Raw genomic sequence first — 25,487 nt, 5'->3', positions numbered from 1 at the left:
AATTTGGTAGTCTTCAATTATTTTTAAATCTGTTTCTTAAATTTCAAACTCTTCCCATAAAATTTCATAAATCCCACTCTTCCCTTTGGTTATTAAACAGTAAAGCCCATAACACAGAGACCCAGTGTGGTATAAATTGGGTCATAACACACTTGGTGATTGGCTCCTATCTTCTGTCCAACAGCTAATCCTTGCTGAGCCAAAGCTCTCACCTTGTATAGCCAGGTGGATGAGGACATGGGTGGAGGGAAAGACACTCATTGATCAGGAAATAGCAGGCTAAGGGTAAGCCTTGGACACTCATGTCTCCCTGGATTACTCACAAATGAACATCAGGAAACCAGGAGAATAACTCACTGCTATCCTGAAGACCTAGCCTCAGAACTCAGAATCCTCCCATGGTATTTAAGATGGCAGAGATTATCACATGATGTGGTATCCACAATCACCACAAGAGGTGCCAAACTATAATCAGAAGGGCAAGGAATTTGATTCCTGGAGGTGATCCAGGACCTCCAAGTTGCCAGCTGTTTTTCTAGTCATTTTATTAATCTTACTATACCACATCCGTGTTTTGTTTTTGACCCCAATTAACAAATTGAAAAGGCTTTTCTGTATTTGCAAAGTGCTATAACTTTAGTAGGAGCATAATATGTCCCTGAAGAGAAGTCCCATAACACACACATGAGTGAGCTACTTTGACTTTTTTACATGCAGCATATTCTGCTTTTGAATAAACTTGGTGAACTTGGGGGACTTTTTTTTTTTTTACAAGACTAATTCATGTATACCTTTGATTGCTTTCCAGCTAACTAGGTTCAACAGATGAACTCTTGTGGAATTTGAAAGTTCAAAACCAAATTTAAACATATATTTAAGTTTGAACTTAAACATATATTTTTGAAATAAGAATGCACCACTTATTCTACTTTATAATTGAGCAATTAGAGAAATCATATACTTTAAACTCTATAATTTGTATTCCACTATATTAGAAAACTTTTAAAGGTTATCTTAATGGAACTCCACCCTTTGTTTATATGGACCAATCTGGTCACAATATCTCATGCTGCGTTCAATTCAGTTTTATTAAAATACATTAATAAACACCTGAGGGGAAATTCCTGGAAATGTTATGGTTCACAGGATAGAATCCTTTGAGACTCACCTTACTAAACCAATTTAAATTGCTAAGTTCATGTGAGTACCAATAAATTTAAATTTTATAGCATTCCACAACCATAATAATCTTTATAGGCTAGGAAGTATCTTTAATAATGCAGTACACAGTCCTTCATATTTGACTGGGTTTGCTGGCACTTCAGTGTGGAGCCTTTCTTAAGGAAAAAGCTCTTAAAATTTTCATAATTACATTATTTTAATCCATTTTTAAAGAGTGAGGGCATTTGAGCATCCTTCATCTAAAATCTAGTTAAGCTGAAACCAGTTTTGCTCAGTGGATAGAGCATCAGTCTGTGGACTGAAGGGTCCCAGGTTCGATTCCGGTCAAGGGCAAGTACATTGGTTGTGGGCTCATCCCAGTGGGGGGGGTGCAGGAGGCAGCTGATTGATGTTTCTCTCTCATCGATGTTTCTAGCTCGCTATCCCTCTCCCTTCCTCTCGGTTAAAAAAAAAACTCAATAAAATGTATATTTTTTTAATTTAAAAAAAATAAAATCTAGTTGAAAGCCATACCAAGCATGTGCAGTTCTTACAGCCGTCTGTCCATGACTCGAATTCCCGGTAGGTGGTTCCCTTCATGGTACAAGTCCTTTCACAATAGCACTGATCCAACCGGTTCATTCGCTGCTCCGCCCGAGACAACTGTGGCCAAAGGAAGGGGTTTGTGTTGTTCACCATTCCAGCCATGAAAAAATGCAAAGTAATCTAGGGGGTATCTGATTTTTTTTTTAAGTATACAACAGTAATGATGGCTATGCCCATCCACTATCTGTTATAAATATATGCAAGCCTTTGATTCAAAGCAAAGGATTTCCCCCCTCTTATTTTGTAAATTTTCTCTTCCCTGTGAAAAAGTAGCATAATTTAACAGATATAAATGAAGGCTAAGTCAAAATAGCATCACCCACAATGCAGAGAAGCACTTTTGATTTTTAAAAACGTTTAATTTCATAAACATGTCAAGTGAGATCATAAGTTTTGGAATTTATATTGTGTCTGAAACAAATCATCCATATACAACATAATTTTCCATCATTAGTAAGTTCTATGGAAAATGACAATTGCCTGATGAAATTGTAGGCAAACTTGAGACATGCTTTAAACAGTGAATTTCCTACAGCTGCAGCTCAGTGTAGAAAGCATTGGTGGGACCACTTCCTGACATAACCCCAGTGTCCACATTTTTTGCAATATCCTCTGATCTCCTTCTTTTTAAAGGAAAACTCAGTAAATGAACACTAAATCCTGTTGTAATAAATAGTGTAAAAATAGGCAACATGCCTTAATCCTTACTTACTGAATCATTTGTTATGCAGATGGCCAGTGCTGAATATTTATTAGGATCAGCCCTTTCCTTAGACAAAGATTTTGATTTGATTTAACCCCAACAAAGAATATAGCATAAGAAGAATCTCAAAGGTGGACACCTGTGCTTATTTTTTTTAAAAAATGTAAGCAACCTACCCCCCTCCCCCCCTCCCCCCTCCTCCCCCCCTTCCCCCCCTCCCCCACTGTATTTCTAAGTAGCTTTTTACCTTGGCTGATGTTTTGGCCAAAATGTCTTGCAGCTCCATGATTTTCTGCACAAGTCCATGGAAGTCATTGCAAGTTGGACAAGCTGAAATTGCAAACACTACGTTGGTCAAGTTGTATTTAAAAGGGGTTCAATCTGGCCGAAACCAGCTTGGCTCAATAGATAGAGCGTCGGCTTGGGGACTGAAGGGACCCGGGTTCGATTCCGGTCAAGGGCATGTACCTTGGTTGCGGGCATATCCCCAGTAGGGGGTGTGCAAGAGGCAGCTGATTGATGACTCTCTCTCATCGATGTTTCTAGCTCTCTATCTCTCTCCCTTCCTCTCTGTACAAAATCAATAAAATATATTTTTTAAAAATAAAAAATAAAAATAAAAAAATAAAATAAAAGGGGTTCAATCTGATTAAGCCTATGCTGACAATATATATATGGGAACTCCAATTTCAAACTGACAACCTGGACAAAATTAAGCAAGAAGCACACCCTTTATCACATAGTGCAAAATCTAATGAACTTACTGCGATTAAGATCTGGGCACTGAGCAATAAATCCTTGGGGCATGACAAGTAATTGGACATCTTGCATTATACCCTGTGTGTGAAAAATTAAATAAGAAAACATTACTTTCATCTATTCAAATTATGTTCAACAGTCAAGCTCATGAAGGAAAACATTATAGGATAGAGTCATCAAAATCCCTGAGTAAAATCTTTTTTAATATATTGTTTTGACTTCAAACCAAAGGGAAAGAAATACACAAGGATAAATAGATGATTACCCATGGACTTTCTTATTGATAACATTTTTAAAACCTTAAGATCAACTGTCAAAATATAATTAAGAGGCGATGTTTTGAGAAGTTATCTGTAGTAAGCCACTGAAGGAAGGCTTGAAAATAACCTTTAAAAGTCAACCTAAAAATCACTTCTGGTTTCAACAACAGTGAAACTGATGCCAATAATCAAAAGAAAAGAATAGAAAAACTAGTTATGAAAGCAATGCTCATTTGAGCATTTCTCATTTTTCAGTGCACTCTTTTGAAACGAATTTCTCAACTCAAAAGAGGGCAATAGATGAATTAAACAGCTAGGCAAGACTCAGTCCTTATGCATACAGAAATTATAGCATGAATTTGTTTTAAATGATGGCTGGAAATAACACATTTTACACAAAAGAAAGGCGCTATTACATGTTTGTAGGCAAAATTTACATGCATCCTTAGTCATTAAGGTATAATTAGCTTCCAGCTTTTGGACTCTTAAAGCAAAGATCAAATGGCAGTTCAGGAATGACCTCATCGGACACACTCCAGCTGTCCCTTTCACCCGTTGCCCTCCTCTCTCCCTGCACCAGTTTTAAATATTTTCTCTAATATTTCACCTTATCTCTTTGAAAAATGCAAACAGAATGTCTAATGACAGGAATGATAGTACTAACATATTCTCAAGACTATTTGAACAAAGATTTACCAAATATCTCCTACATGTTTAATCTGATTAATAGTGTGGTACAAAAAAGAATGCCAATGTGAATGATAAATATTTTAATGTGCTGTGGCAATGGCTGGATCTGTTGTCTGTTTGGGTTTAGATTAAGGAGGCAATTTATATACAAACTCCTATCACTTGGAGGAGGCAACATCAGAACGAAGTCAATGTGTGCATGCGCGCTGCACAATTCTAGTAGGCATCATTCAGAATCTGCAATAAAAAGAAGGATCCCTAGAGTAGTCACATAATCAATGTCTGAGAAGGATCCTGGGGCCACATCTGGGCTCCACGGGAAAAGACTGTTATGATTAAATAGAGAAGAGACTTGGCACTAGCAGCACACATTTGCAATCCCTTTACAGAGGAAAACAGCATTGAATTTTCAGGATTTGCAAAAATGGGACCAATTCCCCATGACTAACTTCGGAGAAGCTACTTAAGCTCTATGAGCAGGCTTATGCATATGTAAAAGAGGACAAAAAGACCATGCATCAAAGCCAGCATGCCTAGCATAGATGAAATAACATATTCAAAGCCCCTGGTTCCCAGGTAACAATGTTTAACTTTTACAGACACCTCCTAGGATTATAAACCTTGTTTAGAATACATTTTTAGATTGGTACATACTCTACCTAAAAATCCACGAGTTGGACACACACCACGATCATTATTTTGTTTAACCACCATTTATCATTCTTTTATTTAACCACCATTTATTTGCCACTTCTGTATCATAATCATGGCTGGGGGGTGGGGGATGATTACACTTATGGGCTTACAGTCAAAAATATTCTGGACTTTATTTCTTCATCCTTTAAACACAAAAAATTAAATAGCATGTCTTTTAGACCCTCTACAATGTGAGATTCTACAGTCCGTGTGTCTAAGTAGACACTAACGAGAAAGATATAAGTTATGGCTACTTTCTACTTTGGATAGATTTGTGCACATAAATATATATTCCTTTCTCACTTTCTGGTGAATAAGGAGCCCATGAATAATGAATATTAAAAAGCTTTCAATCTTTTATTAATAACATCCCCGTGGAAGTATCAACAAAAGTTATGTTTCAGTGGGGGAGATTTATTTGTATACTACTATTTTAGGCTTTTATTACTTTGAATACTTAATTTCAAGAATGGTGTATTAACTGCCCTGATTTCAGTCTTGTAATCTTCTATATAATGTCTAAAGATCAAAATCATTAGGGACAAAAAGAGAAAGTAGTATTTATCAGCTAAATATTATGTTAGCAAAAAGAAAAGAAGAAATAAAACACAAATAGAAAAATCTACACAAATAAAATTATTTTTGTTTCTCACCATAAAAAGCAAAATGAACTTTTCTAAACTCATGAGAAAGCATTTATATTTATACTTTACTAGAGGCCTGGTACACAAAATTTGTGCACAGGTGGGCAGAGGGGAGAGTCTATCAGCCCAGCCTGCACCCAGGATCCCTCGGGGGATAGCCTACTGCCAGTTTAGGCCCAATCCCTGTAGCAGTCAGACATCCCCCAGTCAAATATCCCTCTCACAATCCAAAACCACTGGCTCCTAACCACTCACCTGCCTGCCTGACTGATCACCCCTAACCACTCTGCCTCATAGCCCCTAACCACTTGCCTGACTGCATGATTACCCCTAACCACCTTTGCTTCAGCCCCCACCACCCTGGCTTCATCTGGAATGATGTCTGGAATGACGTCCAGACGGTTTCTGTCTGGTCTAATTAGCATATTATGTTTTTATTATTATAAATGATCAGACTTTAGTCAAAGGATACCTTAAAATATCCATGTGCATTATTTCTCTGTCCCAGCCAAAATGTTGTGCCTACAGGCAAGTCTGTGGAGGGCTTTTCCACCACTCTTTCATATATTCTGGGGGGGAAAAATCAGATGTAAGTTAGCAGTCATTTCTTATCATATTCCATTTCCTAAACTGAGAACATTTCACTTACTTATTACAGTCAATGTGTAGAGTCAGATGGGAGGCACTGATGGCTAAGGAGAGCTTGTGCCACTTGTCATCAGCCAAAATGTAAGGGAACACTTCCGTGTGAGGGCGGTGACTGCCTGAGCGATAGTGCAGTCTGACTTCATTCCGATGGCCACTGCTTTCCAGTTCCAGGTACCTGCATGGAGAAGAGCCGTATGGAGCCCACTGAAAGTTAAGTTCAAATATGACTGACATGATTCCTGCTTCCAGAAAGATGAAGTAGATATGCTTCTACTATGTACACCACACATTACATTATAAAACAAACGTAAGAAGAGTCTGAAAGATAAATATGAGAAAACTGTGAGGGACCTCAGAACCGGAGGAACCAAACAATGGTGAGTTTCCTAGGTTTTCATTTTGCCTCATGTATACAGATTTGGAACTGAAGAAGCCAGCAACCTGAAAATACCCACAGATGCAGAATAAAGAAAGAAAAGAAGGAAGGAAGGAAGGAAGGAAGGAAGGAAGGAAGGAAGGAAGGAAGGAAGGAAGGGAGGGAGGGAGGGAGGGAGGGAGGGAGGGAGGGAGGGAGGGAGGGAGGGAGGGAGGGAGGGAGGGAGGGAGGAAGAAGTACAAGAAAATACCTGCTCTCTCTAACCAAAGTACCAGAAAATATGAAGACTAGCAAGACAAAAGCTTTTAGAAAATAATCACTCTATTCTAGTCAAACACCAAAGGAAAAAAAAACTGTAGTCATGTCCTCAACCCTGCCAGCAAAGGTTTATTGGGGACAGTAGGTTTCTATCCTCTTGAGGCAAAAATGATGTGCCCAACACTTCCAGTAGGTTGGTGAGAGAGAAGAATAAGTAGAGAACCAAGACTTTTAACCCAGCTGGCTAGTCATAAGCTTCCCTCGGCATCAGTGGAGACCACATCAGCAGGAGCTTGGTCTCCCACTCTAATCTGGTGGTAACAAAGCACACTGCCCACTCCCAACTGTGATGGTGTCAGCAAAGCTTAGTAGAGAGTCAGAGGTTTCAACTGCACAGCAGTAATAAGACCCTCACTTCCACGGTGTCAGTGGAGACCACGTGGGGAGTTGGAAATGTCACTCCCACCCAGAACTATTAGCAGCTCCCGTCAATTCTAAACAGAAGGCCAAATGGGAACGTGGACTTCTACCTCCACCTGTAAGTAACAAGAAGGCACTCTCCCGTCCTCTGACAGAGCAGTGTCAGTGAAAGCTAGCTAAAACAAGGAGTTTAAATAAGATCCAAGTCTCAGAACATGATAGAAAAATGAGCAGGTTTAAATTGTAAATCATATACCATACCAAGAACAAAAAGATGTCAAATTAATGACAAAAAGACTATCAATAGATATTAACAGCAAGATGACAGAGATGTTAAATTACCTGACAAACATTTTAAAGAACCACTGATAAAAAGCATTAACAGCCTGTCAGTGTTGCTCAGTTGAGTACTGACCCATGCACCAAAGAAGTCCTCGGTTGGATTCCTGGACAGGGCACATGCCTGAGCTGTGACCTCGATCCCCATCAGGAGGCATTCAGGAGACAGCCTATCAATGTTTCTCTCCCTTCTCCATTTCCCTTCTCTCTCTCTCAAAATTAATTTTAAAAAAATATATATTTTTAAAGCAATAACATCCCTAGCTGATTTGGTTCTGTGGATGGAGTATCAGCCTACAAAATGGGCGAGGGGCGGGCGGAGAGTGGGGGGTGTTTGCTGGGTTCAATTCTGGTTGGGGGTGCATGCCCAGGTTGCAGGCTTGCCACAGTATGGGGTGTGTGGGAGGCAGCTGATTAGTGATTCTCATCATTGTTTTACTTCTCTCTCCCTAATCCTCTCTGAAATCAATAAAAATATTCTTTAAAAAAGCAACAAATATATTTGGACACACTTGAAACAACAACAAGAAAAAAACAGAAAGCCTCAGCAAAAAAAAAAAGAGAACCAAATAAATAATGAATAAAAATTTTAAAATTAAAAAAAATATGATAACAAAAATAAAAAATTCAAAAAAGAAGCTAACCAGTAGAATGGGGGGCACCAAGAAAAGATCAGTTGACTGAAAGATAAAAATTCCTCAATCTTAACAATAGAAAGAAAATAGATGAGGGGAGGGAGGGATAAAGAAAGTCTCAGAGACCTGTGAGACTATAACAAAAGATCTAAGATTTATGTAATTGGGGTCTATAAAAGAGGAACAAGAGGGTGGACTGAAATACTACTTGACTAATCAATGACTGAAAACTTCTCAAATTTGGCAAAAGACATAAATTCACATATTCAAGAATGTAAGCAAACACCAAACAAAATCAATTTTTAAAAATACTCATCATAATTAAATTTCTAAAAACAAATACAAAATGTTAAAAGCAGACAGAAAAAAAATCAATACATTGTATAGAGTGGAAAAGAAATTAGAATGATAGTGGACTTAAGAAAGTGGCACATAGTTTTTATGTAATGAAAGAAAAAGCTGTCAGCCAAGAATCCTATATCCAGCAAAAATGAAGAAGAAATCAATACATCTTGAAATGAAGAAAAAGTAAGATACTTTGAATCAAGTTTTAAACTTAGATTGTTATGTTTAAGGAACCTCATGAATACTCAAGAGAACATGTAGAACGCTAAGTTTGTAGCTCTTAATCCCCTTCACCTTTCTACCTCCTTCACTGCCCAATCCTCTAGCAACAAAGTTACATTTCTATATCTATGAGTCTGTTTTATTTGTTCATTTATTTAGTTTATTTTAAATTACACGTAAAAGTGAAATGATATAATATTTGTCTTCCTCTGATTTATTTCGCTTCCCACAACACCCTCTAGGTCTATCTATGTTGTCAGGGAATTAAGAATTGCAAACTTATAGAGTTATAAATAAGTCATAGGGATGTAAAGTACAGCATAGAAAATATAGTCGATGATATTGCAATAACTTTGTACAATGACAGATGGTTACTAGACTTCTTGTGGTGATCACTTTGTAAGGCATACAAATGTCAAATCACTATGTTGTACTCCTGAAACCAATATAATGTATGTTAACTATACTTTAATTAAAAAGAGCTTTATATTCCAGAGTGAAGAAAAAAAAAAAAAGAGGGTATGTCTAAGGTGGAAAAAGGTCCATAATAGAGATATAGATTTGGAGAGTTATAGGCATACAGATTGTATTGAAAGCCATCAAGGCATAGGGAATACCTTGGTAATTATTATCAATGAAAGGACACTTTAACATTTTGAGGAGAAGCCAGCAAAAAACAAACAACAACAAAAAACAAACAAACAGTAAGTGTAGCTAATGAAATTGGAGGAGAAAAAGTGACCGTGGTGTCCCAAAGGCCTGGGAATGAAGGAGATGCCTCAAGGAAGAGGGAGTAATGAACTGTATCAAATGCTGCTAATAGGTCAAATAAGATAAAGATGGAACCACTGGATTTCACAAAACAGGTTTCTGGTGACCCTAAAGCTATTTCAGAAAATTCTATAGAAAATAAAGCTTTCTTGAAGTAGGCTCCAGAGAGAACGGGCAGAGAGGGGTAAGAGATAACAAGTATGGACACCTCGGGAGAGTAGCTATTGAAAGACACTGTCAAGGTGAGAAATTTCAATTGGTAAGAAATACCAATACACATTGTTTTATTCTGCTGTGAATAACCTGTAGAAGATGGAAATTAGCCATAGTTGAAAGAGGTAAGAAATTAGAATAAAATAGAAACCATAAATTAAAACATTGATTAATTACATGTCAACTACATAACACTCAAAAAATTCTCAACAGAAAAAATAAAATTAAACAACAAATAATATTCTATGAGACAAGGTTAAATACATGGTAAGTCAGAGGTTAATGAAAATACCTGCAAATCAATAAGAAAAAGCAACTTAATGGATTTATCAATCAGATAAGAGATAATAAAAAAGTAATAATATCTAGTGTCAATAGCAATGTAGAAAAACAAACACTCTGGTACACTATTTGTGGCAAAATAAATTTACAGGGACTTCTTGAAAGCAGTTTGGTAAAACTATCAATATATTAAATGTGCATACACTTTAAAATCATAATTTCAAATCTAAAAATCTATGCAAAATAACAGCACAAATTAGCAATGATGCATGCAGAAGGTTCTGGCTGAAGATTTATTTAAAACACTAAAAACCTGATAAAATGCCAACTATTCATTCAGAGTAATTATGATAAATTCATATTCTAAAACACTATGCCACTCTGTAAAAGAATGACGACATTCAGAAATGAAACAATGCCATAGTTTACTATTAAGTAAACAACAAAAAATTCTGTAGTATCCCATTTTGTTTGCAAAAACTGTATGTGTGTTTACAGAAGAAAAAAATCAAGGAGAACATATCAAATGTTAAGAATAGTTACCTCAGTGGGGGATACAAATAGGGGTAAAGAATGTGAAGGACCTTTCCCATATTTTTATATCCTTGAATTTTCATAATTATATATTAACTAGAGGCCGGTGCATGGATTCTTGCATGGGTGGTGTCCCTCAGCCTAGCCTGCACCCTCTTGTAATCTGGGACTCCTCAGGAGATGTCCGACTGCTGGGGATGGGGCTGGAACTGGCAGTCCAATATCCCCCTAGGGATGTAGCAGTGCTTAAGTGGCAGGCAGCTGGGGAGGAGCCCGAGCCGGGATGGGGTGCCCCACCACTCCCACTCATTCTGGTCCTGCTGCACCTGCTGCTGCTGCTACTAGGTAGCCCTGTGGGAACACACTGACCACTAGGGAGCAGCTCCTGTATTGAACATCTGCCCTCTGGTGGTCAGTGCATGTCATAGCGACCAGTCCTTCCAGTTATTTTGGTCATTCTGGTCTTTCCAGGCAATGGGTTGCAAGGGTCACTTAGGCTTTTATATATATATAGATTTTTAATGTAATATTCTAAGATTCTAAGATTCAAAATAAACCAACTAATCAAGAACATAATCCTTTCCATATTATTGTTTGATAATAAGTATTCATTATTTAATTAATTCAATTAGTAAATTATATAATGTTAGAGAGGTGTTTGCATTTCAAAAAAAATAAAATCAGCAAACACAATGACCCATTGCTATACACTTGTCAGTTCTTAACCTGCTGAGGCATAAACCCTATTATTGCTATTCTCCTCTACTATTATTAGAAATGGTACCTATATGAATTCCTAAATTTGAGGCACTAAACTAACCTTTAATAACAATAAGGCTGACCTTATGCCTTTATAAACAAGAACAACCTTTCAAAAGTTAAATATTTGACCAATAGTCATTAGCATCATTCACTCAGTTTTTTTAAAAATGAAATAGATATACAGGGTGTCCAAAAATGTATAATACCCAAAAATATTTAATAAACACAAACATAGACAATGATGTAAAAACACTTAAAACTCTGTATAGCACATGGTTAGTATAATTAAAGTTAGCTCTCATTAAAATAAGAAAAACAGGTTGAAAAGAAGTTGATCCATATCTTCAAAACCAGTCACTAGAAGATGTATAAACTTGTATGAAGACATTAAATCACAAGAAAATATGACTATTGCATAATTGTAAGTTAAAAGTATCTGTACTGAACACTGCGACTATTTTAATGAATCACTGTTCTAGTAAGAGCCATATTCTTTTCTGGAACTCCACTGTCCCCCACTGGTGCCATCTCAGCGGGAGGCAGGCCTCCCTCCCCTCTCCTTACTGCCCACAGGCCCAGCAGAACAGAGTGGGTACACATCCTAAAGCCTGGGGGTTCGCATCCGTGCACCCCTCATAGCAGTGGCAAGCCACTTCTCCTCTCGGTACCTCATTTGGTTACTCAGCTAGAATATTAAGATTTCAATGGCACTTGCCTCAAAGGATTTCTGTGACGATCTGAAAAAGTTCATTTAAGAAAGCACTTGGAGCATTACTGTGTACAAACAAAACACTCGATAAAGACACGCATGAGCTATCTTCCTCATTTCAAATAGCAAAGAGTTCAAATCCTCCTTCTTCCCAGGGCACAGCCAGAGAGGGGCGGGCCATGATGCACCCCAGCAATCAGACAACTTTTCTCAAGACTCAGAAGCATAATGGAGCGCCACCGGGAAGAGAGGGAAAGAACCTGCATTGTGCAGGGGCAGTAGCATCCAGTCCTTTCCTTTAAGGTCACTCTGCATCCTGCTTCCTGCATGCTGGCCCACCAGGGAGCCTCGAGTTATTGCTTGTCCCAAATTCTGGTGCCTCAGGCTCCCATCAGCTCTGTCCGCTGCCCTCCCATCCACCACTCCCAAAGTCACTTTACAACTGAGAACCCCAACTGATATACTACTCTTTGATCATGGGAAAAAAATAAGCAATGAGAATAAAATGTATCAACATTTTAAAAAATGATTGTTTGAGCGATGGAAGTATGAGTGATTATTTTTTAACCTTCTTTGTATGATCCTTTATTTTCCCTTTAATTTTTAATGAGCATGTACTCCCTTAAAAGTCACATTTTAAATCCCAAGAATATAATTTGTCACACTTGAACATATCGTGTCTCCCTGATTTGTTATTCATAATTTTTGGGGGCAACTAAAACCACAAATAAAGCTCCCCCTTTATAATAATTTATGGCCTTGTTACTCGCATATCTTTTGCATTGACAGAAATACAAACTAATTTAAGATTAGGCTTCAGAAAAATAGGCAGCAGTGGCAGGACATCATTTGTTTTAACAATCTCCTTTGTAACTCAAGATCTAAGCATAAAAAATAAGGTCACCTCTCATTTGAGAAAAAGGTTGCCCACAACATGAGATGAGAATTTTTCTGCTGCCTTAACTAAAACCTAAATATAAAAAAAGATCAGATCATCGCAGTGCATTAAGTTATAAGGCAGTTGTAAACTAGTCACCTGAAAAAAGCCACATGCACTTCTAGTGTCAAATACTGTATAGCTTTATTGTAGTTCGTGGATGGCACAATTGCGAAGGAGTTATATGCACAAGCTTTGGAACTAAAAACTCAGATCAGCCACTCACTACCAATGACCCGACCTCTCACTGTCTTGTTTTCCTCATCCGCCAAATGAGAACTCATTGTGATAATCCATGTAAAGCAGGGTATCTGAAACATAGTAAGAACTCAATAAACAGTAACTATTCTTATATTTTTCAATAATCCCAATTAGACATCATTTATGCCAGCCTCTGATAGCCAATTCTGTGAATAACAGCCTCTGATAGCCAATTCTGTGAATACCTTTTTAAATGATACAATTAGTATTATGGGGGTCCTAGCATAACCAATGAAATGGGAAAAGTGAAGTCAAGTGGTAGAGCCAAAATTATTGTTAGTGGATTTGTCCATTTGTCCCAGAAAATGGACTGTTTACCTTGCTACTTTCAAGAATTCCCTCAGATGTTGGGGGAGATGGGAGAAAAATGGTGTTTTTTGGCATCCCTTGTTAGAACCATATTGATTCTGTTTTTGTTGAATAATTTTGTTTCTTTTTTAATGATATTTGGTCATCAGCGAGGCACTATAATGCAGCAATTTAAAAGACTTCAGAATCTTAATCCTCTCTCCACCGTTTCCTAACCTGGAAAGTTAAAAAACTCCCCAAGCCTCAGTTTCCTCCACTATCAAATAGAAATAAGAATTGTATTCTTATATAATCACTAGTGACCTGGTACACAAAAATTCATGTGTGTGGGGGGTGTCCCTCACCCGGCCTGCTCCCTCTTCAATCTGGGACCCCTTTGGGAGCAGTTGGACTTCCCTCTCGTAATTCAGGACTGCTGGCTCCTAACCACTCACCTGCCTGTCTTCCTGATTGCCCCTAACCACTCTACCTGCCAGCTTTCTAGTCCCCAATTACCGCCGCCGCCCCCCCCCCCCCCCCGCCCCCCGCTTTACCGGCCTGATGGCCCCCAACTGCTCCCCCTGCTGGCCAGCTCACTCCCAATTGTCACTCCTGCCAGCCTGCTCACCCCAACTGTGTGTGTGTGTGTGTGTGTGTGTGTGTGTGTGTGTGTGTGTGTGTGTCCCCGCTAGCCTGCTTGCTCCCAACTGCTCTCCCCTCCTGGCCTGAACACCCCTAACCACCTCTGCCTCAGCCCCGCCACATGGCTTTGTCTGGAAGAACGTTTTGAAGGTCTACTAATCTAATTAGCATATTACCCTTTTATTAGTATAGATTGTAAGAATTCAATGAAACAAGTGATGTAGATGATTACATTGCACAGTTCCTGAGAAGAGTAATCACTCCATACACATCATGATCATGATTTAGACTTCCTGTGACATATCTATCTATTCATGCTATGTAAACATCAGCAAATTTTCAAGGTGGATTCTAACTGAAACAATCATGAATCTCAAACATAAAGTAGTCTAATGAGAATCTACCCAAATATCAATGCTTGAATTGAATCTATTATATTCCCATCAAATGGTCATCCAGTTTATTTGAATATATCCAGTGACTAACAACTCATGACTTGCTGAGGCCATTTCATTTTTATAAAACAAAAAACTTCCTTATACTAGAGCATTAAAAGAGGAGGGTTTTTTTAAATCTATGATTTAGTATTTCATTTATTCCAGCAAATACTTAATACAAGAACTGAGAATATAACAATGAAGAAGGCCAAATAACACAGAAGCTTAGAGATGTCCAGTAATAAACACATTATTGTGAAAATTAATTGAGCTACTTCAAAACTAATTATAACACTATTATAGAAGTCATGCTGCAAGGAAAGGAATGTAGCTATATCAGTGAAAATAACAAAGCTTCTCCATAAATAATATAGCTAGCAGCCAAAATTATGAAAAAGAGCACACTTGTGTAGGTTGATGAAGACCTACTGACATATATGGACTACTTTAATGATCTGAAAATGCACACATGAAAGTATGTAGAAAATGTGGCTTACAAATTTTGCAACAGGTTCACAGATTCCATGAAATCCATTGATGGACTCTAAACTAAATATTCCTACATTATAGGAAAAATAAGCAGAAAGAGTGAAAGCTTATGGCTACTTGTGAAAAATTTGAAAACTTGAATATATATATATATATATATATATATATATAGAGAGAGAGAGAGAGAGAGAGAGAGAGAGAGAGAGAGAGGAGGGGCCTGGTGCACAAAATTTGTCCACTGGAGGGGGGGGTCCCTCAGCCCAGCCTGCAAATTCTCCAATCTGGGACCCCTCAACTGCCCACAGGGATAGGACCTAGACCATCAGTTGACCATCCCTCTCACAATCTGGGACTGCTGGCTCCCAACCGCTTGCCTGCCTGCCTGCCTGCCTGATTGCCACTAACTACTTCTGCCTGCCAGCCTGATCACCCCCTAATCATTCAACTGTCAGCTTGACTGACATCTAACTGCTCCCCTGCTGGCCCAATCACCCCCAACTGCCTTCACCTGTTGACCTGGTCCCCCCAACTGCCCTCCCCTGCCAGCCTGGCCACCCCTAACTGCCCTCCCCTGCTGGCCTAATCACCCCCCAACTGCCCTCCTCTGCTGGCCTGTTCGCCCCCAAGTGCCCTCCCTTGCTGGCCTGATCGCCCACAACTGCCTTCCCCTACCAGCCATATTGTGGAAGCCATCTTGTGACCACAGAGGGCAGCCATCTTGTGTGAGGGTGTGAGGGTCAATTTGCATATTACCTTTTTATTATATAGGATTTTCTTATATAAATAGGTTATAATTAGAAAAATAGAAAATACATAAAAGCACAAGGAAATTAAGATCACTAATGATCCTGCTGTTAAGAGTTGATCAATATTGACATTTTGCAATCTTTGTAACTTAACTATACACTGAAAGTGTCTTTCCATGTCAATAAAAGTAAAGCCACATCCCTTTAATGGATGCATGATATTCTACAATATACCTATACCATAATGTTTTTAATGTCCAACTTCCTATTACTATTTCCAGTTTTGAATTATTAATAAAAATGTTTCAATAAATGTTTTTTTTTTTTATGTGCCTGAGCAGTTATCTTCTTGGAATAAATTATTAGAAATGAAATTAATGGTTCAAATGACATACACATTTCAAAGGGACTTGTGATAGTCATTCATTTACTCATTTATTCATTTAACAGTTGTTGTTGGTGTGTGTGTATGTGTGTGTGTATGTGTGTTTGGGTTGTTTGTGTGTGTGTTTGTTTTTTTGGTGTGTGTGTGTGTGTGTGTGTGTGTGTTTGTTTTGTTTGGTTTTTGAATGCCTACTACTTCCTAAACTTTGGTCCAGGTGCTGGGAATGGAAAAGTAAACCAAAGATATAAAATACCAGCCCTCATTGAATTTATATTAAAATATAAAGCAAGAGAGTAAAATATAGTATAAAGTTAATAGGTTACATGGTGATAAAATCTATGAAGAAAATTAAAGAAAGAAGGATAAGGAAAATGGAGGGTGATATTTTAAAGAGGATTCAGGGAAAGTCTCGTTGAAAAGGTGACATCTAGTGACACCCTGAAGGAGAGCAATGACTCAGGCAGGGGCCTGCTGGCACGATCCAGGACTATCACTGAAGCCTGTGTAGCTGGAGAATGAGTAAAGGGCAGAATTGTAGGCAATTGGGTCAAAAATATATCAGGAAAAAAAATCCAAGGAGCCAGAATATTAACCAGATGACTTTGGCTACTGTAGGTAGAAAGCCATGTGGGGGTTTTGAATTGAGTTCCAATATGATCAACTTGACTGTAGTGTCAGAAATGGACTTTAGGGAGGTTGGGAGGTTGCTAGGGTTAAAGCAAGGAGATGATTTTGTAGGTTATTGCTAGGGGTGGCTTAGCCAAAGGAAGAGGATGAAAAGGGTCTGACTCTGAAGATGTTCTCAAGGGAGCAATAAAAACTTTCTTAGGATTAATTGCGCAGTTATTTCTAACAAGAAATAGTTCAAGGTTTTTAGCCTAAGCCAACTAGAAGAAAGAAGTTGCCATTTACTGAGCTGGAAAAGAACAAGTTTGAGGAAGAGGATGATGACTTTGGTTTCTGACTTTCCAATTAAACACCCCAATGAAGACCCAGGTGTGCTGATGGGTATACAAGTCTGGAGTCCAAGGACAAAGATTAAGATAAGAGAAACAATTAGAAAGTCATTGTTTCCTAGAGATGGTATTTAAAGCCTTTAGACAGAATGAGATCACCTACAAAATGAGTGGATATAGGGCAGAAATCTGAGCATCAAACCCTAAAATTGTCCTTCATTCAGATGCTAGGGGTATGAGGAGGAGGGAACCAGGAGACCTAGGAGCAAAACCAGAAGAGTACGAGCCATGAAAACCAAGCAAAGCACCTGTTTTGAAGAAGGGAATAATCAAAGCCCAACAGCATGAGGACTCAGAATTGAAGGATGGATTTAGCAACATGGATGTCAGTGGAGACCTTGACAAGTGCATATTTGTGAAGCAGAGAAAGCCAAAGCCTCATTGGAGTGGGTTCAATACAGTGAGAGGGGGAAATGAAAACAGTGCAAGGCAGACAGAGGAACAGGAAAGGGAGGTCAATGGAGGATTTTAGGATTTGATTTGTCAGTTTTGTTTTTGAGACACACACATATATACACACACACACAAACACAAACAAACACTTATGTTTCTATACCCATCCATATCAGTGAAGCCTCATATTAATTATAACATAGCTTTTCAGTTATTCTTGCAGGCTTACTATTAGACAATTTTAACAAGAGCAAATATTTGGTTTAGAACATTTATATTCATATAATTCATATAAGAGGCCTCAGTTGGTCCTGGTATTTTTATTTCTGGAGTCCATTTGCTACTATTTTAATAATGTGAGCATCTCTATTCATACATGAGATTGTATTATAGTGTGTGTGTGTGTGTGTGTGTGTGTGTGTGTGTGTGTGAGAGAGAGAGAGAGAGAGAGAGAGAGAGAGAGAGAGAGAGAGAGAGAAAGAGAGAGAGAGAGAGAGAGAGAGAGAGCACATGGGTGCGTGTATTCCATCCTCAAATTTTGGAGTCAGAATTAAGATCACCTGAACTGAGAAGCTTTCCTTCTCTTTTCTACGATCTGAAACAAATTACATAGCCAAAGTATTATCTGATCCCTGAATGTCTGAAAAAGTTACATTAAAAAATAATAAAGTCAGAGCCTGGTGACCTCAGGGTAAAAGGATGAAAGAATCTAATTCTTTGACAAATGTTTCTAATCCCTCTATTATTACCAGTAATTAGATTTTCTTTAGCATTCTTGAGCAGGTGTTCTAATTTGTGTTTTCATGGAAAATCATTCAATACATCCAAATTTATAAATTATTAGCATGAGGTTGTGTATTAGTATTATTTAATACATTTAATCTCTATATTTCTATATATAGGTATTAAATTATATTGATCATTTTATTCTTTTCTTATAATTATATTTTGTCTATTAGATCAGTCAAATTCTAATGCAATTTTACTAATCTCCCACTACAATTCCAGTTTGCCATATTTATCTTTATATCTTAATCCTTTTTTATTTATATTTTGGTTCCATATTGCTTTTCATAAGTATTAAAATTGTTGTCAATATAAAATAACCCTAGTTGCCACTTAATATATTAATATTTTATCTTGAATCAGTTGTCTGATAATAATATTACTATCCCAACTTTGTTTTTATTTTAACTTGTTTTACTTATTTGCTCTTGTTCCTTTATTTAAATTCTCTTTTTTTGAGTATGACCCTGGTAAGTAATTAAAACTTGGATCATACCTTTACAATCCAATGTAAGAGCATTTGTCTTTTCATAGGAAAACCAAATATTCTGGAAGGATCATTAATTTACTTGCCATATTCTTACAATGATAGCTTATGTTTCCTCATTTTGATTTTTTTCTTTCTTTTTTTTCTTTTATTTTGCAGTATTAGTCAATTTTATTTCTTCCTATAGCTTCAAGAATATAAACAAATCCATAAACATCTACAAAGCAATGCTAGAAATTTATGACACGCTTATATTTCTCCTTTGCTCCCATGGCTCCATTGTTCAAATAAACCTGAATATTATATGTGTACAATATATGTGTTCTATTTCTGAAATTATTTCTCTCAGTTTCTCTCAATAGAGTGGGTATTCTGATGTCCACTACATTGTCATACCTACAAGCAGAATTAAGTTAGAAATCAATAATAAAAAGATGAGAGAATCCTGATATGTTTTCAAAATAAGCAATAAACTTTTAAATAACTCATGGGTCAAAAAAATAAAATTAGAAAATATTTCAAGCTAAATTATAAGTTAAAAGAATAGCAGGGGTCCTCAAACTTTTTAAAGTGGGGGCCAGATCACGGTCCCTCAGAGAGCTGGAGGGCCGGACTATATGAACTACTAATTCCTACTGTAACACCTCGGCTGCGCTCACTGCCCAAAAAACCTGGCAGGCCGGATCAGACTCCTCTGCGGGCCGCATGTGGCCCGCGGGCTGTAGTTTGAAGACCCCTGGAATAAAGCATAAAAATGTGATCCATATAATACTATGGTGAGGGAAATGGATAGCCATGGAAGTATAATTATTTTTAAAAAGGAATGAGCATCAATGATTTAAGCATTCATCTCAGAACTGTGGAGAAGGGATCACAAGTAAACCTAAAAAAAATTACAAGGAGGGGAAAATAAATATAGAGGAATAAAGCAATGACAAAGCAAGCAGTAATTTTTTTTTTTAAATATGGCTTAAAGGTGCTCTTTCAAATGACTAATAAAATTGACAAGATCCTAGTAGGACTAATCAGGAAAAAAGGATGCAGAAAAGACCAATATCCAGAATAAAAAGGGGGCATATCAATACAGATTCCATAAATACTAAAAATAATTGGAGGATATTATAAAAAAAAAAAACTTTTGAATAAATTGAGGTGTGTGTGTGTGTGTGTGTGTGTGTGTGTGTGTGTGTGTGTTACCAAGAGAATATACCAATGCTCTTTTCAATTTCCAGATACTCAGGTGGTTTCTCACATGTATTAAAGTATGCACGCAGTTGCACTATTTCAAAGAACAAACACTATTTGGGGAAGAAAATGATATTCTCAAGACAGTAACTTTTTATCTTCACCTTCACCTAAAAATGGTTCAGGATACTTTTAAAGATACATCCATCCAGAGTGGCTGACGCCAGAGACCCAGGATGCCCCATTACTCCCTGCAGCATTTTATCTGGTTTTAAATATCCCTTTTGAGCTAACAATTTTCTATATCCTAAGGTCCTCAAAATCAATAGGAATTCCTCAGGCTGATAAAACGGGCCTGTGAAGGAAGTCGCAGCAGCTTCCTATGTAACACATTCTGAAGCTATGGAGAGACAATAAAGGGAATGCACCGATGCATGTACGACAGCTAGGAGTTCCAGGCAGGTTGTACTTGAAAGAAAGGAATTAGTCACAGGGGAGAGGAAGCTGTCAGCGCTGCAGCATCTGTTCTCTGATATGCTTCATGGGTCACCATGTCTTCTCTATTGTTCAGAATAAATAAGAGCCAAAGAAAGAGGCAACAGGATCCATGGGTCACCCACTGAGGCGACTTTTTGCCCTTAGTGAACCTATTACTTCGAGTTCGCAATTGAAAAGGGGACCAGACACCCACAACTAGAGGAAATGAAAACAACCAGATTCTGAATTTGAGCTATTATTAAATATTAGCATAAATGATTTATGAAGAGGCAATTAGAAAAATAAAAAAGACAAAATATTTTACCAATCATGCAGACCATACTGGCTTTATTTATACTGCTATCAACTTTTTGATATGTTATGGTGATGTTATTTAAATAAAGTAAGCTGTAACGAAGAAAACTTCTGAATAAAGACTTTCATATAACAAAAAAGCCCAATTGAAAAATATATATATATGATTGTTGTCTTCAAAAGCAGTAGGAAACACTTGTGCTGACCCTGTCCATAAAGTTCTTGGAGTTTAGAAGTAGGAAGGCATGTGCTGCTCTAAAACAAGCAGAGAGCACACTACCAATGGGAATGCAAACTGTGCAGCCACTATGGAATACAGCATGGTGGTTCCCCCAGAAATTAAAAATAGAATCACCATATGATCCAGCAATTTCAATTCTGGGTATTGATTTTGTTATATGTACATCTCAGATACTGGCTAATGAAAAACTATCAGTTTTTTTAAGAAAACAAAAGCACTATTCAAAAAGACATGTGACCCCATGTTCATTGCAGCATTAGTTACAATAGCCAAGATATGGAAACAACTTAAGATGAATACGATATGATCTAACTTATATGTGGAACCTAAAAAACAAAACAACAAAAACACATAAAAACCACCAAGAGAGAGACAGAGAGAGAACAGATTGGTGGTTGCTGGGGGAGTTGTTTAGGGAAAGGTAAAGTGAGTGAAGGGGAGTCAAAGGTAAAAATATACAGGTATAAAATAAGTGTCATGAGGCTATAAAGTATAATCCTGCATAGTGATTATAGTTAATAATACTGTACTGCAAATTTGAAAGTTTCCAGAGGGGTAGATCTTAAAAGTCATCATCACAAGAAAAGAAAATTATTTTTTGTAACTATGTATAGTGACCAATAGTAACTAGACTTATTGTGATCATATTGCAATGTCTATAAATATCAAATCATTATATTGTACACCTGAAACTATTATAGTACAATGTTATATGGCAATTATACCTCAATAAAAGTATATATGTACATAAAGACATATAAAATATAAAATAAAATAAGCAAAGAGAAAAGTTGTCAAAATACTGGTTAGGAGACTAGGCTCTGGTGCCATACAGCCTGGTTCAAATGTGGATTCTGTCACTTGTAACCTTGGACATGAGACTTAACCTCTCAGGGCCCCCTTTCTGTATCTGTAAACTAGGGATAATAATGATAGCTGCCTCAAGATTGTGATGAGCACTTAATGAGATTAATCCATTAATCTCATTTTATATGTTTAGGGGACTGCCTGACAGAGGGTAGGGACCTAATAAAAGTGTGCCTTATGCTTACAATGCAAAGAAAAGATTTCAGTGCACCTAAGAAATCATCCAGCTACCATGAAACCAGATATCAGCAGATGCTCTGCATTTTTTATTCAGTCATTCAGCATTATCTATTGGCCATGTATAAGGCAAGGACTGTACTAGGTACAGAAGACATTGGGGAAAAGAGGCAAAGTCCAGACAGCTTCCTATTTCCTCCTTTACTATTTTCCTGAATAATCCTCCCCAGGATAATAATCTGCAATAAATGTAGGTCTTCCTCTTTCACATAGAATTTTTGTATTTCTGCCAAATCTTCATTTTACATCACCAGACATATTCATATAGGTTTTTACATTTAATAGTCCATATTACTCTACATTATGAAAGCAACTTAAAAATGAAGAGCTGAATAAGCACTATTTTTCTTAAGGTGATGGAATAAAATTCTTGCAATAGGTCTTGAATTCTGACAAGTTGGAGACTGCAATGACTTTGTTACATACATATTTCAGTTATTGGCTGATGGAAAACAATGAGGTTTTCTTTAAGTGAAGAAAACATGCATTTTTAACCTTTAGAAATGTGAAAAATAGAAATCCAATAACTAGATAAAATGAAAATTTGAAAAACCATAAATAGGACAGTCATAGCAGGCTTAATGTAAAACCCCTTCAGCAATAATGCCTCAAATATAATCTTATATACAATCAAATCTTATTTTCATAAAAGTATTTTAGTTTAATGAATGCAATACTGTATATAAAGCTATCAAAAGAAAAGTGGAAAAGCTAGGCAAATCACATTTATAGAAATAAGATGTTTTCTTTGACTTCCATTCAGTCTAATAATTTTCATTAAAGAAAAATATAATGGTCAACATACTAAATGCTGACATACACTTATAAAAGTTTGAGTTATTGTTTTTAAGAATATTTATACATGACATATAATATCAATTTTTTTATAATACTAGAAAGTAAATGTAAGAGTGAAAATGAGTATCAATTTCTAAATTTATCATTTTATTTATGTCCCTGAAAAAACACAACTGGATCTGATACAGGTGGGCACAGTCAATAAATGTTAAGGAAAGTGGGTGATAGTCTAACGAGGAACAGAATATGGGAATATTTCCCTAAAAAATATTAATCCAAATTAAAGGATTCTATTTGGAGGAGAACCTAGACGGACATCAACGTGATCAGGTGATCAAGGTTAACACCACCAGCAGTAAAAGAGATTGACATAGTGTGCCTACAGATGTGATACTGAGAAAAAATCATCATTTCTGTGGTATTACTAACAAGAATGCATGGCCTGAGTGATGAGAAAACATTGTATGGACCCAGGTTAAGGGTGATCCTACAGGATAAAATGCCTGACTTCTAAGACCACAAGAAATATCAAAGACAAGGAAAGATGAAGTGCTTCAAATTAAAGGAGATTATGTGATATGATGATCAAATGGAATGTGTTCATGGATAGGATAGAATCCTGGAACAAGAAGGAAAAAATAGAGACATTAATTATTTAGATAGTAGGTGCAATTTAATAGTGTCTGAAGACTGGATCATGTTGTTATGTCAATGTTGATTTCTTGATGGGAAGGTTGAATGTTGGCTATATAAAGAGTATCTTTGTTTTGACTATTAAAAGGTGATGGAGGAAATATTATCAGTAAAAGGCATAGCAGAATAAGAGAGAACAAGTGAACTAAAAATATTACCAATTAGAAATCTAGTAAGGAGAGATGTAGGAGTTCTTTGTACTGTTATTATAATATAAGTTAAAAGAATTTCAAAAAATTAAAACTAAAAGCAAACATTAACCCAGGAAATCTCCTACATATATGACTGACAGTGAGTTGACATTCTTTTTTAAAATTTTTTCAATTGCAGCTGATATAATTTTATAACAATTTAATGTGTACAACTCAGTGACTAGACATTATATAACTTACTAAGTGATCACCCCAATAAATCTAGTACCCATCTAACACCAACTTTGTGTGTATATATATATATATATATATATATATATATAGTAATAATGCAAATTGTCCAAGATGCCATAATGTCAAGACCGCTCAGGAGAAGGCTGCATGCACAGTGAGGCAAGCCACTGATGGTGCAGGCCTGCAGAGAACAGGGCCAGCCAGGTATGGCATGCTGGTAGTCCTGCCTCTGCACATGAGCTGCAGAGGAAACACCTTTTCTGACCGCTCATTGGCTAAGCTCCCAGTAAACCACTCGCAGTGTTCTTGGTAACTTGGGTAATAAGAATATAAGAAGGTTATCTAAGATTTTTCCACCTCACTCCTGCAGGAGAAAACAAAGTTCTGCTGCTGTAGGGCTAAGAAATGTCATACCCTGCCCTAGCCAATTTGGCTCAGTGGATCGAGCCTCAGCCTGCTGACCTCAGTGTCTGGGTTTGATTCTGGTCAAGGGCATGTACCTAGGTTGCAAGATCCTCCCTGGCCAGGGCCCAGGTCAGGGCTCACACAGGAGGCAACCAATCAGAGTGTCCTTCTCACATTGATGTTTCTCTCTGTATTTCCCCCTTTCTTCTACACTCTCTAAAAATCAATGGAAAAATATCCTCAGGTGAAGAGAAGAAGAAGAAGAAGAAGAAGAAGAAGAAGAAGAAGAAGAAGAAGAAGAAGGAGGAGGAGGAGGAGGAGGAGGAGGAGGAGGAGGAGGAGGAGGAGGAGGAGGAGGAGGAGGAGGAGGAGGAGGAGGGGAGGAGGAGGAAAGGAAGGAAGGAAGGAAGGAAGGAAGGAAGGAAGGAAGGAAGGAAGGAAGGAAGGAAGGAAGGAAGGTCATATCCTATGAAAAAGACATCTTGAAAATGCCTAAAAAAAAGTTGTCATTTTTTGTGGTGAAGAAACTGGAGTCTGTGTTGATGAAAACACCTTGGCAGCTGTGGTGGCTGGCAGTGGCAGCAGCAGTGGGGTGATGGGGGTGGTGCCTTCCCCTGATCATCCTGGTCACTTCCTGCAGAAGGAGGCCAGACGGCGGCTTAGACCTGCTCCCCTAGAGCCTAAGCCATCAGTAGGACATCCCTTGAGGGTTCCTTAATTGGAGAGGATGCAGGTTGGGCTGAGGGACCCCACCTCCCGTGCATGAATTTCATGCAACCCTACTATATCCCCTATGCTATACTCTATGTCCCTGTAACTATTCCATACAAGTTGACATTTTTAACATATAAAGAATTCTTAAAATTAGCAAGAAAAATGACAAGATCCCCAATATAAGAAAAAGGGAAAAGAATATTTAGAATGCATTTATCAAACAGAACACCAACTTACTAACAAATATATGAAAAATGTACATATTCACT

General features: G+C 37.4%; 1 protein-coding gene across 2 annotated transcripts in view; it reads right to left on the bottom strand.

The window, feature by feature from the left end:
* The window catches only part of NELL2 (neural EGFL like 2), a 312,605-nt gene that overhangs the window by 222,470 nt on the left and 64,648 nt on the right, over positions 1 to 25,487 (bottom strand). For both annotated transcript variants that reach the window (XM_084876648.1, XM_084876647.1), the window contains exons 5-9: positions 6,169 to 6,342; positions 5,992 to 6,088; positions 3,235 to 3,307; positions 2,718 to 2,800; positions 1,696 to 1,824 (exon numbers count right to left, since the gene is read on the bottom strand). In XM_084876648.1, the coding sequence (XP_084732774.1) occupies positions 1,696 to 1,824; positions 2,718 to 2,800; positions 3,235 to 3,307; positions 5,992 to 6,088; positions 6,169 to 6,342 (556 nt within the window). The remainder of the gene's footprint in view (positions 1 to 1,695; positions 1,825 to 2,717; positions 2,801 to 3,234; positions 3,308 to 5,991; positions 6,089 to 6,168; positions 6,343 to 25,487) is intronic.

This window comes from Pipistrellus hanaki (genome assembly GCF_964339955.1).
Source record: "Pipistrellus hanaki genome assembly, chromosome: 3".
NCBI lineage: Eukaryota > Metazoa > Chordata > Mammalia > Chiroptera > Vespertilionidae > Pipistrellus > Pipistrellus hanaki.
The sequence above is the reverse complement of the archived record's forward strand: the minus strand, read 5'-3'. Positions and strand labels throughout refer to the sequence as shown.